Source organism: Rousettus aegyptiacus, unplaced genomic scaffold (assembly GCF_014176215.1).
Source record: "Rousettus aegyptiacus isolate mRouAeg1 unplaced genomic scaffold, mRouAeg1.p scaffold_m13_p_13, whole genome shotgun sequence".
Taxonomy (NCBI): Eukaryota; Metazoa; Chordata; class Mammalia; order Chiroptera; family Pteropodidae; genus Rousettus; species Rousettus aegyptiacus.
In genome coordinates this window covers 31,539,997-31,552,023 of record NW_023416288.1, presented here as the reverse complement: position 1 = coordinate 31,552,023, position 12,027 = coordinate 31,539,997, and the positions used below count along the sequence as shown (strand labels likewise).

The window sequence follows — 12,027 nt, the reverse complement described above, 5'->3', positions numbered from 1 at the left end:
GATTATCATAACACAGAATCCAAGTTGTTTAAGGAGGAGAGTGAAGCCATAGGAAGTGGATGGTGAAAGTCTGTCACCTATCAACGGACTGGAAGTTTGAATAAGGTTGAAACAATACTGAAATAGAAGGATTAGACAAGGTTATCTATAGGTATGGGAGGTAGTTGTCAGAGAGTGAGGTGCTTATGGCAGAGGCGATGCAAATTTTAATAATATGATCAAGGGTATGATCATGGGAAAGAGTGACTAAGGTGAAGTAGAAGAAAATGTCATAGAAGATGCACCAGTTACTAAGCCATCGTCTCTCAGTTCCAAACTCACTTTCTAGACGTTCCCTTGTGATTCTAGGGCTGGGACTTTGCAAATCATTTTGCTTTTTCAAATGGCTCCCTGTGACACTCTGCCAATAGGGGAGTCTAGAGTAAGACTGCAAAGATGGAGGATGAAGAGGCTTGCTCTCTCCTTTCTGTTTCCTGTTTCTATCACTGTTACCCCAGCGATGTGTCTTCGCCCGGGCAGCAGTTCCTCCCCACAGCGGCAGAGGAGAGCAGTTTGAGCCTAACACTTGCAGAATAAGCTTTATTAAGCACATCTCAGAGCCCCCAGCACCAGGTGAACAGCGCTGCTCTTCAAAGCTGTGTTTTAGCTCTGCAGGCCCTCTTCTTAGTGTCCAGATTTTATAATCCTAGCCTCCTCCCTTCTCCCCTCAAGCCCTAAGGATCGTAGCTGCCTACTACAGTTGCTGTCTCTATACTACTTCAATATTCTTTTTTTTACCTTTTCAGTTACCTTGTTAAGAATTTTATACCTAGCTAACAATTCTTTCTATTAACTCTTTTCAAGTAATGGGCATGGTTATTGTTTCCTGACTGGACTTGATTGACGCAGAATGTGAGGCTGTCAAAAAACACAGCACTTGGATGTTGACATCAGTAAGAATGATGACAGGAATAAGGATGAAGAGCAAGGCAGTAATTCAGAGATGAACGTTATCATGAATGTGAGAGTTTCAACACTGCAAGAACAGGCACATTAGGTGTTAATGTCTGATGCACTTTGTATAGTTAAATATTTAATTCATGACCTTCCTATTCCTGATTTAGGCTCAAAAGTCACAGTACTTACAGTCCACCCAATTCTTTTCATAGGTGCACTTTATCATCGACATCTTCTACCTGGTAAAAATGATAACATCAAGTCTCCAGATCAGCATTTTTCAATGTATAGTCTGAGGATTATTAACGTCCAAATCTACTAGAATGCTTGATAAATGTACAGATTCCCGGACTACACAGCAGATAGGCGACTCAGAAACGTGAGGTTTCTTAAGTAGTATAATTTTAGTATTGAGACCAGTATAGTCCTGGGCAAATTGAGATGGTTGGTCACCCTAATGCCAGGCCTACTGAATCCAAATCTTCAGGGGTAGCGCAGCTACCTGCATTTTGAACAAGCACCTCAGGTGGGTCTTAGGCATACAAAGGTGATAACCACCACTCTAGGTGGTGGTTATCCCTGGGCTTGACGGTCTGTGTAGATGTCTTTTCTTCCAGGCTCCATGTTACCTCCATATTTGGAGGCATTCTCTGACCCAGGTAGAACGTCTCACTTGCTTGTCCCAGAACACTGTGGGAATCCTAGCAATCTCTCCTGCTACTAATAATGAGATCGTGAACATAAAAAGTGAGTCACACATCCCTTGCTCCCTTCCCTTGGTCTATGAACAAGGTGCACCACCAATGCTTTTTCGTGGTAGTATAGGCCAGCCAAATGTAGTAGAGACCTTTTCTTCCCCCAGAGTGTCACTGGCGCATATACAATATATCAGTCAGTTTGGGTAACTATAACAAAATACCACAGACTGGGTGGTTTAGACAGCAGAAATGAATTACCTTACAGTTCTAGAGGTCAGGAAGTCCAAGATCAAGGTGTCAACTGATTCAGTTTCTTGTTAGTTATTTAAAGACAAATAAATTGAGAGATGTAACTTGATCATGGATTGGAAGAATCAATAGAGTAAACATACCAACTTTCCCCCCAATTAACCTATAGGCTTAATACATTTCCTATCAAAATTTGAGCAAGGTTTTATGTATAGGCAGATCCTAGAGTAGCTAAAACAACCTTGATAAAGTGGGAAGAAGTCTATTTGATACTCAGCCCCTATGATACACATTTAGTAATGAAGGCAGCCATGTTAGCGGAGAGATCAATGGAACAGAAGAACCTAGAAGTAGATCCACACAAACATGCTCAACTGACTTTTGACAAAGGTGCAAAAGCTATACGGTGGAGAAGGGACAGCCTCTTCATCAAAGGGTGCTTAAGCAATTGGATATGGGGGTAGGGGGGAAACGAACCTTGTCCTAAATTTTGCACCTTATACAAAAATAAACTAAAATCTATCAGACTTAAATATAAAATGTAAAACTACTAATGTTAGAAGAAACATTAGTAAAAGTTGAATGTCATCAAAACTAAAAATTTTTGCTTTGTGAAATCTCATGGGAAGAGGATGAAAAGAAACTAGAGACTGGCAGAAAATATTTGCAAACCACGTATCTGGCAAAGGACTAGTATCTAGAATATAAAAAAGAATTTTCAAAAGTTAATAGTAAGTAAACAAACAATTCCATTAGAAAATGGGCAAAAGACATAAACAGGTATTTTATCAAAGAGGATATAAAGTTGGCAAATAAGCAAAGCACATGAAAAGATGTTCAACATCATTAGCCATCAGGGAAATACAAATGAAAACCACACTGAAATATCATTACATCCCGCTCAGAATGGCTGAAATAAAAAAAAAAAAAAGTGACAACACCAAATACAGGAGAAGATGGAGCGAGAAAAGATACTGGAACCTGGAAAAGGCTGGATCACTCACACTGCTGGTGGCAATGTGAAATGATACAGCGTTTCATAGAAATTAACTTGTGGCTACCACACAACACAGCGAGTGCAGTTGGGGGCATTTATTCTAGAGGAGTGAAAACCACATTCACACGAATGTTCCTAGCAGCCTTAACTATAATTCCCCCAAACTGGATCTGGCCCAGATATTTTTCTATAGGTGAATGGTTAAAACCTACGCTTCATCCATACCATGGATATAAAAAGGGACGGATTGTGTACATACCGTTGTCCAAAAGGTTATGTAACGTTATCGAAACTATAAAGTGTTCGAAATTAAGAACGAATTAGTTGTTGCCAGGGCTTCGGGAAGGCGGTGGGTGGGTGGAAGGTGGGCGTGGTTATATAAGGGCAGCGGGAGGGATTCTTGAGATGTTGGAATGTGCAGTATCTTTCTTTGTGGTGATGTGTGCACAAATCTACACACGTGGTCGTGTAGAACTAAATACATACATGCAAATCAGGTGGGGAAGTCCAAATTGGCTGGCAAATTGTGCCAATGTCAGTATCCTGGACGGGACACTGTACCATTATTGCACCAAATGTTACTATTGGGGGAAACTGGGCAAAATGTACACAGAATCTCTCAGTATTATTTCTTACACCTACTTGTGACTCTGCAACGATATCAGTAAATATTTCATCTAAAAATGAAAATGACACTTTTAGAAAGGTATTTCTGTCCTCAGAGTGAACAACAACAACAAAAATCTACTTAGAGATGAGCTGTTTGCCACACGCCCTGCCGCACTGGCTGTCTTGTTTATTTCCAGCTCTAGCGTGGGGGTGGGGTGAGTTTCTAAAGCTTAGAGATCTGCAATGACTACCTAATGCCACTGAAATATGAAACAACAAAGTTGCACAACAGTCTTGTTGCTGGAGGGAACTGAGATCAGGATACTGAAGCAGAAGCTATGGGCACCGAGCATTCTTTTGCTCACCTCCAGGGTTTCAGTTAACAGATTTCATGAGGATTAGTGATGTTGGAACCGAGGAGTAAGTATCTTGACTGGTGGTGTGTGCACAAATTGTATAGAACTAAATACACACTCCCAAAGCAAACTAAAGACGTTTAAATGTTGTCAAGCAGTTACGGTTTTTTTCCCCCAAAAGTTAATAACTTCAAGAAGGGCTGATATTAGCGTGTGCCTTTCGCATAGCCTATTTCAATAGTTTAGTTTGCCTTTTATTTAAAAAAAAAAAAAAGAGTAGAAAGGAAAAGATAAATTTATGATTGTCAAATAAATGATTTCCTTTCATTGCTTTTTCTTTTAACCTTGTGGCTAAGTTTCTCTTTTGGCTGTAATGTAGACACTGCCTTACCATCCCTCAGAATGTGGTTTTTAGGCAATGAATATCATGTATTATTATTATCATCTTGGTTGATTTCTCTTTGTTTTGCTTTTCTTCCTACTTTGGGAAACATGTTTCAAATTTCAAGTATAATAGGTTGTCTGGGTCATCACATACCCAGCCTTCCAAAAGAATTGCAAAAAATGATGTCTTTTTACATGAGAAATCGTCTTAGCCTTTCCTGAGCCCCATGGAGAACTGTAAGGTCTGGCGTATAAAATGCTTGACAGTTTCAGAGTGTTTTGGAAGAAAGTGAAGAGGAAATATGGAGTGAGAACAATGGTAGGAAAGAGGCAGGGGAGCTGACATGTTGCTTTTCTTAAAAAACAAAGACTCAAAATATAACATTTCAGTTTACTCGGTGAGCCTGATTGAAACAGCCTACCTCCTGTTTATAAGAGTGCGATAAGGCTGTGCTTGCAAAATGACATTCTGTAACAAGCCATATTTAACATGCTTTCTGAGTGGATGACTTCTTGTTCATATTTCATATACAGGTAGGATTTGCTTGAGAAATAACAGTAAGAAATGCCCAGGTCTTCTGCACTCTGTTTCCTGAGCCCAACATGAGATTTACAGTTATCGGTTTTATTACATAGTTTTAGACCTTGAGTTTTATGTTGTCTGAAATTTCCCAGGGCTGGGCTACAGTTAGCAAGGTCGGGAGCTCATTTGGACTCAAAAGCTATAAAAGAATCCAGACATGATAAGTAGGTCAGAGCTGAAGCTGTTAAAGACATGGTGATTGCATTATCAGCTGAGAGTAACAGTTTAGTCACATCGAAGTCTAGACCAAGTGTAGATTTGGGAAAAGAGATACAGCCTGAGGAAATGACTCTTTAAAATAACGCAGGAACACCTGCTAAAAGTGGCCTATAAATGGAAAAAATAATTTCAGAAATAAATGGGAGAAGATATCAGACCCCTAGGCACGGTAAATAAGTAGATTGCCATGATAGTACATAAAGAACCTAGTTCCTATTTTATTCATTAAAGTTTGAATTTCTTCCCTCACCCTCAAGCTACCTGAATAAAGGCAAGAGGTAAGAGCATAGCTTTAGCTTCGTAGTAGGGCTGATCTAGTTCTAGCTGGCCCTGCTGGGTCATTGTGAGAGTTTCTTATACCCTCAAAATCTCAGTGTCCTCATCTGAAAACTGAGTATAATATTGCGTACATCACTTATGACTGAGTGAAATCATGCATAAATAGTTCCTGGAACATGGTTAATGTTTAGTAAATGGCAGGATTATTACTATTAATACTCTTCACAAGTGTCCACCACCCTAGCCTTCTCAAAATTACAGTCACATCTGATACTACACATTCATTTTCGTAGGAATAGTTTTGTGTGGATTGGACAGGTATGTAGTATTATCATTTCACAGATGGGAAAAATGAAGCTCAAAGATTAGTCCCAAGGTCATCCAGCTCATGAGCAGTTGACCTTGGATTACAACCACAGCGGTTCTTTGAGCAAGGATCAGAATTACCCAGATGGTGATTAAAACCCAGATTGCTGAGTCTCATCCTTGGAGTTTCCAATTTAGTAGGTCTGGGATGGAGACCATGAATCTGAATTTCTTTATCAAAGCTCAGGTGTTGCTGAGGTTGCTGGACTTAAGACTCTGCTTGGCAATACCACTGAGGTAGACGAGAGGAATGGTTTCAAACATACCTGCTCATTAGAAACATGTGGAGTCTTAACGAAATCAATGAACCCATGACTGCCTCAAGTCTGTGGATTTTTCTGCTATCACAAATGGGATTCAGCCTTACCACTAGCATATAAATACTTGATTATTCCAAGTGAAAAAAAAAAAAAGATATATAACAACTTTGGAAATTCCACAAAGTCTGGAAAGTCGTGGGGTTCGCCCCCCGAAAATGTAGTACTAGTACAAAATATTTGTAAAGCCAAGTATTTAGAGAAGTCTTATATTTCTGATCTTAAATTTTCCATTTTATGACTCGATTCTCTATTATTGCCAAAAACTCAGAGTTGACAAATAATTGAGATTCCTGACCATAGCTGAAGCAGTAAAATTTCCCCAATATTGTAATGGTACTTTGAAATGCTTTTCTGAACACTGGTTGGTTATGTTAACTTTGACACAAATAGAAAATAAACCCTGCTTTAAAATATATTGTTTTTCTATGTAATGAAATATGACTTTCTGTCATTTAAGAAATAACTTATTTCTTATAGATATATTCTAAACTCTATGTTGATAGTTTATAGATTACTTTAACAATGCTACCTATATAGTTCATTATGAAAAAACTTAGTTCAAAAGCTATGGACCACAATACTTACGTTGGTGTCACGAATTAGAAACCGATCATTATGATTTCCTTTTCTAATATATAACTTCTTTGAGTTTTTAAATGTTTTCATTTTCATCCACTTATTACTACTACTGCCTAGTTATAATCATATTTTATGTTCACAGACTAAATTAATATATATTGTACAAAAACCTATGGAATATGGATTGCGTTAATCACATTTGGAGCATCTCTAAGAAATCTCAAAAACTTTGAAAATATCATTTCATTTATTTCCGGAGCTCTGTTTTTGGGGAGCAGATGGGTAACTCATAGCTGAAGGATTAAACGAGAGAATGCACACAATGGTGAACTCCGCACAGGGCTTGGTGCACAGCCGGGGCTCTTTAAGTTAGCTGCCATTATTGATACCATTGTTGTTGACTTTTTCTTAGCACCATGGGCACTACAGTTTCATTATGATGTGTACTTTTTTGCACCCAATATATGAAGGCATCGGTTATTGGTTGTTTAGGTCCTTTTCTCCATAGCCTTTCAAATGGTTATCATCAGAATATACTTAAATTGTGTGGCTGTGACCGCAGCATCTCGGCATGCCTAGTCAGGAAGATGGAATACCAGGTCGTAACTGAAGAAAACTTTCCAGAAAGGCACCCAGTCACTGTTAGATGATAATTTTGCTACACGAGACTTAATTCTAGATATTTTAAACTACCGAAACTTGGAAATTTTATCTCTGAGTGTCTCAAATTTAGGGATATCTCTCCTTCTAGGCTAGGTCTTACCTAATCTGAATGAGATGAAAATTTCAAGATACCAGCAGATAGAGAACTGGGGACGTTATCTTGTTTAAATGTGACTTGGTTTATTCATGATCAAATATAACACTAAGCAATATTCAGATATTACCCACATTGCTTCCAGCCCTCTGTTAAATGCAAATTCTTTGTCCAGACCGCCAAAACTGGTGTGGTAAAGGGTGGACTGAGGAGTCTGCCTACAGCTGAGCTCTGTGAGTGCAGAGCTTACTACTTCAGAGCAGAGGAGAGATACTTGGACTCCTTTGACAGAGCCCTGGGTCAGGGCTGACATCCAAGCACAACTATTTCACGTTATTTAAAGCATGTATGATGGCATCTACTTACAAATATCTTACCTTGTTGACGGTACTATGGACCACATTTTTATTCTCTCATAAAAATATGTGAAAAGCAAGTAAGCATAGATTTCTAGACAGAGACTTCTTTAAGGAATTTTGCAAATATTTGTCTCCTTTTTTGCTGGGAAGGGACAGTGAAATCACTCTTGCAGTGCTATGCTGAAACCCAATGCTCACATGTCGTTAATCCCATCATGAGTAGGAAGTATTAGCACAGGATGTTAAAATCCCCTGGTTCCTTAGGGAATCCCTAAACAGAAGGAAATCAAAATCCAACAACAAAACACATCTCCATAGAATTGATTACTAAGTGACATTCAAGTGCATGGGCTTGCCAGGCAAAGGAAGAAAGTTTCTAGGTTGCCATCTGAAGACTTAGGACTGGTTACAGCCAATTTCTACAGCAGGAATGCTCAGCTGCTTACAGGTTTCCAAGTAAGAACGAGGTTGCTTCAAGTGCTTTGCGAAATATGACCTACTCTAAATTTATACTCCCTTTTCCAAAAGGGATTTGTTGCAACCTACAATGAAAGGAAATGAAAATAAGTCACCGGGTCATGGGGAAGCAATTATACCCCCTCTCCCCAAAACATTTCTGATTGAATAAATTCTCTGAGTATCCTGGCAGCCAAAGGGAAAACGTAAAGACTAATGGAGAGATTGTTGAATCTGAGGCATAATGATTGGTTTCCAATTTGGCAATCTGCAGCTGTCATTTAATAGGGTGGCAGGGGTCTTTCTCCTTATATATTTTCAATTCTGCTGCCTGATTTGAAAAATGTGGATAATAAGAATCTGGAAGAACACTGAGAATTTCAAGGAGAAACTCTGTGAAGGAAAACTCTAAAGCATAGTAAAAGTGAAAGTGGCTACAATCAATAGTTGACATTATCCCAAAAGAAAACATTTTCTTAAATCAGACAATGTTTTATTGGGCTAACCACCTCGTGGGTCTGGCCACAGATGGCACAGCGCATATCTGCAAAACCAGTGAAAGAAAGGACAGTTCCCAGGTATTTTCTCCTCAAGCGTGTTTGGCCAACTTCACTCACTCCCTCAACAACGAGAAGACGAAGGTTGGATCCCGAGCAGCCAAGATGGCCTGCAGAAGGTCTCATGCATAGTGTTCCTCCATGAACTCATGACTGCAGGGCTAAACAGGCTTTTGGTACTGCCCAGCAAACCTGCTATGACTTCAGGACAACTACGCGGACCACCCCTCACAATGCCTGCTTCAAGCCTTCCAATCTCCACCCGCTTAATTCCTCACTCTCCGCGTCTGAACTCTACAAAGTCTTCCCTGGCCTGTGCCACATTAAGTCCCCTATTTTACACCATCAAAATACCACTTACCTTTTCCCTCAGGGCATCTATCATATCTCCAAATTTACATTTATTTGCATCACTATTGAAGGCATTATCACCATTAATTAATGGCATTATTTGAATCCACTGTTAAATTAACCAAATTAATAATTACATTATTACTACGCTTATTAGCATTCCTATTATATTTATACCATCTTGTAGGTGGTTGGCTCCCAGACTGTGAGCTCCAACGCAGCAAGGAGCTGTGTTTTGTTCTACTGTGTGTTCCCAGGCCTAATACATAGTAGGTGCTCAACAAATATTTGTTATAAATTAATCAGCATTCCTGACCCCCTCGAACTCCACCTGTCCAGCGGCGCTGGAGGCCTACGTGTACCATGGTATAGCAAAGGCTATCGAAAGTTCTAGGGGGTTTTGCAGCTTCCCACCCTGGGCCTTGGCGAAGAAACTTGGGTTGCCTGTTTTGCAAAGTGAACTCCTCCGTAGCGAAAGATTTTGGGAGGCGGCACAACCCCGCCCCTTACAACAAAACAAGACAAGCTCTGAAGCAGCCCTAAAATGCTTTCCTAGATCGGAAACACTGATTGCAGCACCGAGGCTCGCGCTCCAGGGCACAACCTGGAATAAACCCTGCAAATATCCCGCGCGGCGGCGGGGCGTGCCAGCTGGAGGCTGCGCCGGGACTGCCCCCTCACATTTCTCCCGCGCGAAACCAAGCCGGACGGCTCCACTCCCGCCCTCCGCTGCAGGGGGGAGCCCTGCACCCCCACACTGGCCGCCGCCTTGGGCCACGCCCATCCGCAGCCCCTTCTCGCGCCGCCTGCAAAGCGAAGTTCTTTGGTCGCGAAGTTTGTGTCTGTGACCGGAGCTGCGCGGCCCAGCGCGGCGGCGCCGAGTGGGTGGCGCCTTGCGCTCCCCCTGTCCCGGGCGCCGAGTGAGCCCCTCCCCCGGCCCGCCGGAGCTCCCGGCGCTGCGCGCGGGCTGCGCCACCGCGGGCGTTCTCCGTGCGTCGGGCCCGTGGCGAGCCAGGCTGCCGTGGCTGCGTGCGAGCAGGCTGGAACCGGGTGGAAGAATGGAGTTGGCAACTCGCTCCCAGGTGAGGGTCCGGCGGCTCGCCGCAGCCCCGACGTCCCCAGGGCCTGCCTTCCCTTTGCTCCCGGCCCTCCTCCCCGCCTTGGGCTGGAAACGTGGCCCGTGGCTGCGGCGCTGTGGCTCGGGCGTGCCCGTCCCGCGGAGCCGGCGCGCCCTACAGGTGTGCGCAGTGGGTCAAGGTTGTGCCAGCCGGACTGGAGAGGCCGGGCGCCTCCGCACTCGGGCGCTGGGCTCGGTCCCCGGGGATGGGTGCCCAGGGGTCGCAGGCCCCGGTGCTGTGGCCGGGAGTCCCAGGAGTGAACGCATTGCGGGGAGGGAGCAAGGGCGCAGCGCTCGGGTTAGCTGCGTTCGTGGCACCGGGCAGGGGGGTGGGGAGCTTTTCTAGTGCGCCCCCCACACACACTTTCTCGGGGAATTGGCACAGAGATAAGGAAGTTTAAGAAAAGTTGTAATTTTTCTAAATAGTCGAAAGACCGGTTCACGTTGGAAAATGGAGTTTAAAAGGAATGCTTTTGTATCTGTGTAACCACTTGGGGCGGGATGGGGGTGGGGATGGCAACGTCATTAGGCCAAATTAAAAACAAAAGCCCCAAGATCTCAAACCGTATACACAGCACGACCGCAATTAACGCGTTAGGGTCTTAACTAGGTTTTAAACATCTCATTAACAAACACTTGAGCGTAAGTTACCCAAATGTTTTAGTGGGTGATGAGAATATGAACGTGGCTTCAGTTTTTTCACTTTTTAAAAGAACTTTTCTCTACTTTCTAGTAATGAATATACATGTTCCTCCCCTCCCCCCGCCCCCAGAGGTAAGCAACAACAACTTTTTCAGGAGAGCTAAAAATAAAACTTTTAGAAAGGGAAGGAAGCAGCTTGTGGGAGCCCAAGAGATGCTTTGTGTGAGGGCTGGGGTTTTTTTCTTGCTTTTTTAAGTTCCTCAGACTCACCGCTTCCACCTTACCTTCGACTGGTGTTTACCTCTTTACTTCACCTGAGTACTGGGCCTTGGCGATGGAGACAGCAAAGGCCGACGCCAAGCTGCCGGGGTGGCTAGTGGTGTCTGAGCCCAGGCCGCTGTCACTTGCCTGGGTCCAGGGGCAAGTTAAAGTTAGGGCCACTAATGGTCACTTTGGCCATTTAGTGATTTTTAAAAGGCTGCCCGAAAGCAGGCATTGAGGAGGAATCTGGTGTGGATGTTTGTAAGAAAGAGAATTATTTTTTAAATTCTCCAGTGATGGGAGGTATTAAAAGTAAGGAAAACAAACTAATTTAAGATGAAGGAATTGAGAAAGAGTTAGATTGTTTTTTTTTCTTTTCTTTTTCCTTTGCAGTTAATATGCTGTGCTTCTAGGAGGTTCAGGTTTCTCCAAGACTTAAACCTTTATGGAAGGAGCTTTGAGCTTCTTGTGAATTTCATCAGCAAATGTATCTTGATAATGTATCGCTTCTGAAGCCTGTTTTTCTGCTGGACCCCCACTTCTACCACTTATATACATAGTTCATGCTCAGGAAGTTCATAATGTCCAAGAACGTGTAGGTAGTTGGAAGTGAATATATTCCTGTTAAATAACGAGGCTAAATTTTGGTAGCTCTAAAATGTTAAACTATTTACTAACCGGGGGTAATCCACAAATTATATTCGACCCATTATGCGCCAGTTAGGGCAAAGTACTGTATGTAAGATGATTAGGTGTTTTTTTTTTTTTTTTTCCTTTCCTAAAGATCTCATTGGCAGTGCAAACTAAAATGCGTGATGATTTTTCCATTAGAAATATTCCCGTTCATCATCATTTAAATGTGAGCAGATTATAGTCTCTTTAGTGGAGAGTGGTTCTGTGGGGTGGGCAGGTGACTGCAGATGAGAGCGCTTAATGAACAATTCAGGCTCAG

General features: G+C 42.3%; 1 protein-coding gene across 3 annotated transcripts in view; it reads left to right on the top strand.

Annotated features, from left to right (window-relative positions):
• The window catches only part of CDCA7L (cell division cycle associated 7 like), a 56,661-nt gene that overhangs the window by 5,531 nt on the left and 39,103 nt on the right, over window positions 1-12,027 (top strand). The window contains exon 1 of one of the 3 annotated variants that reach the window (XM_016159550.2): window positions 9,880-10,137. The exons of 1 other annotated variant lie outside the window; for it this stretch is intronic. In XM_016159550.2, coding sequence (XP_016015036.2) covers window positions 10,114-10,137 — 24 coding nt within the window. In that variant the 5' untranslated portion in view covers window positions 9,880-10,113. Of the gene's footprint in view, window positions 1-9,879; window positions 10,138-12,027 lie in introns of those variants that run through there. One more of the 3 variants, XM_016159549.2, reaches the window with a different exon arrangement.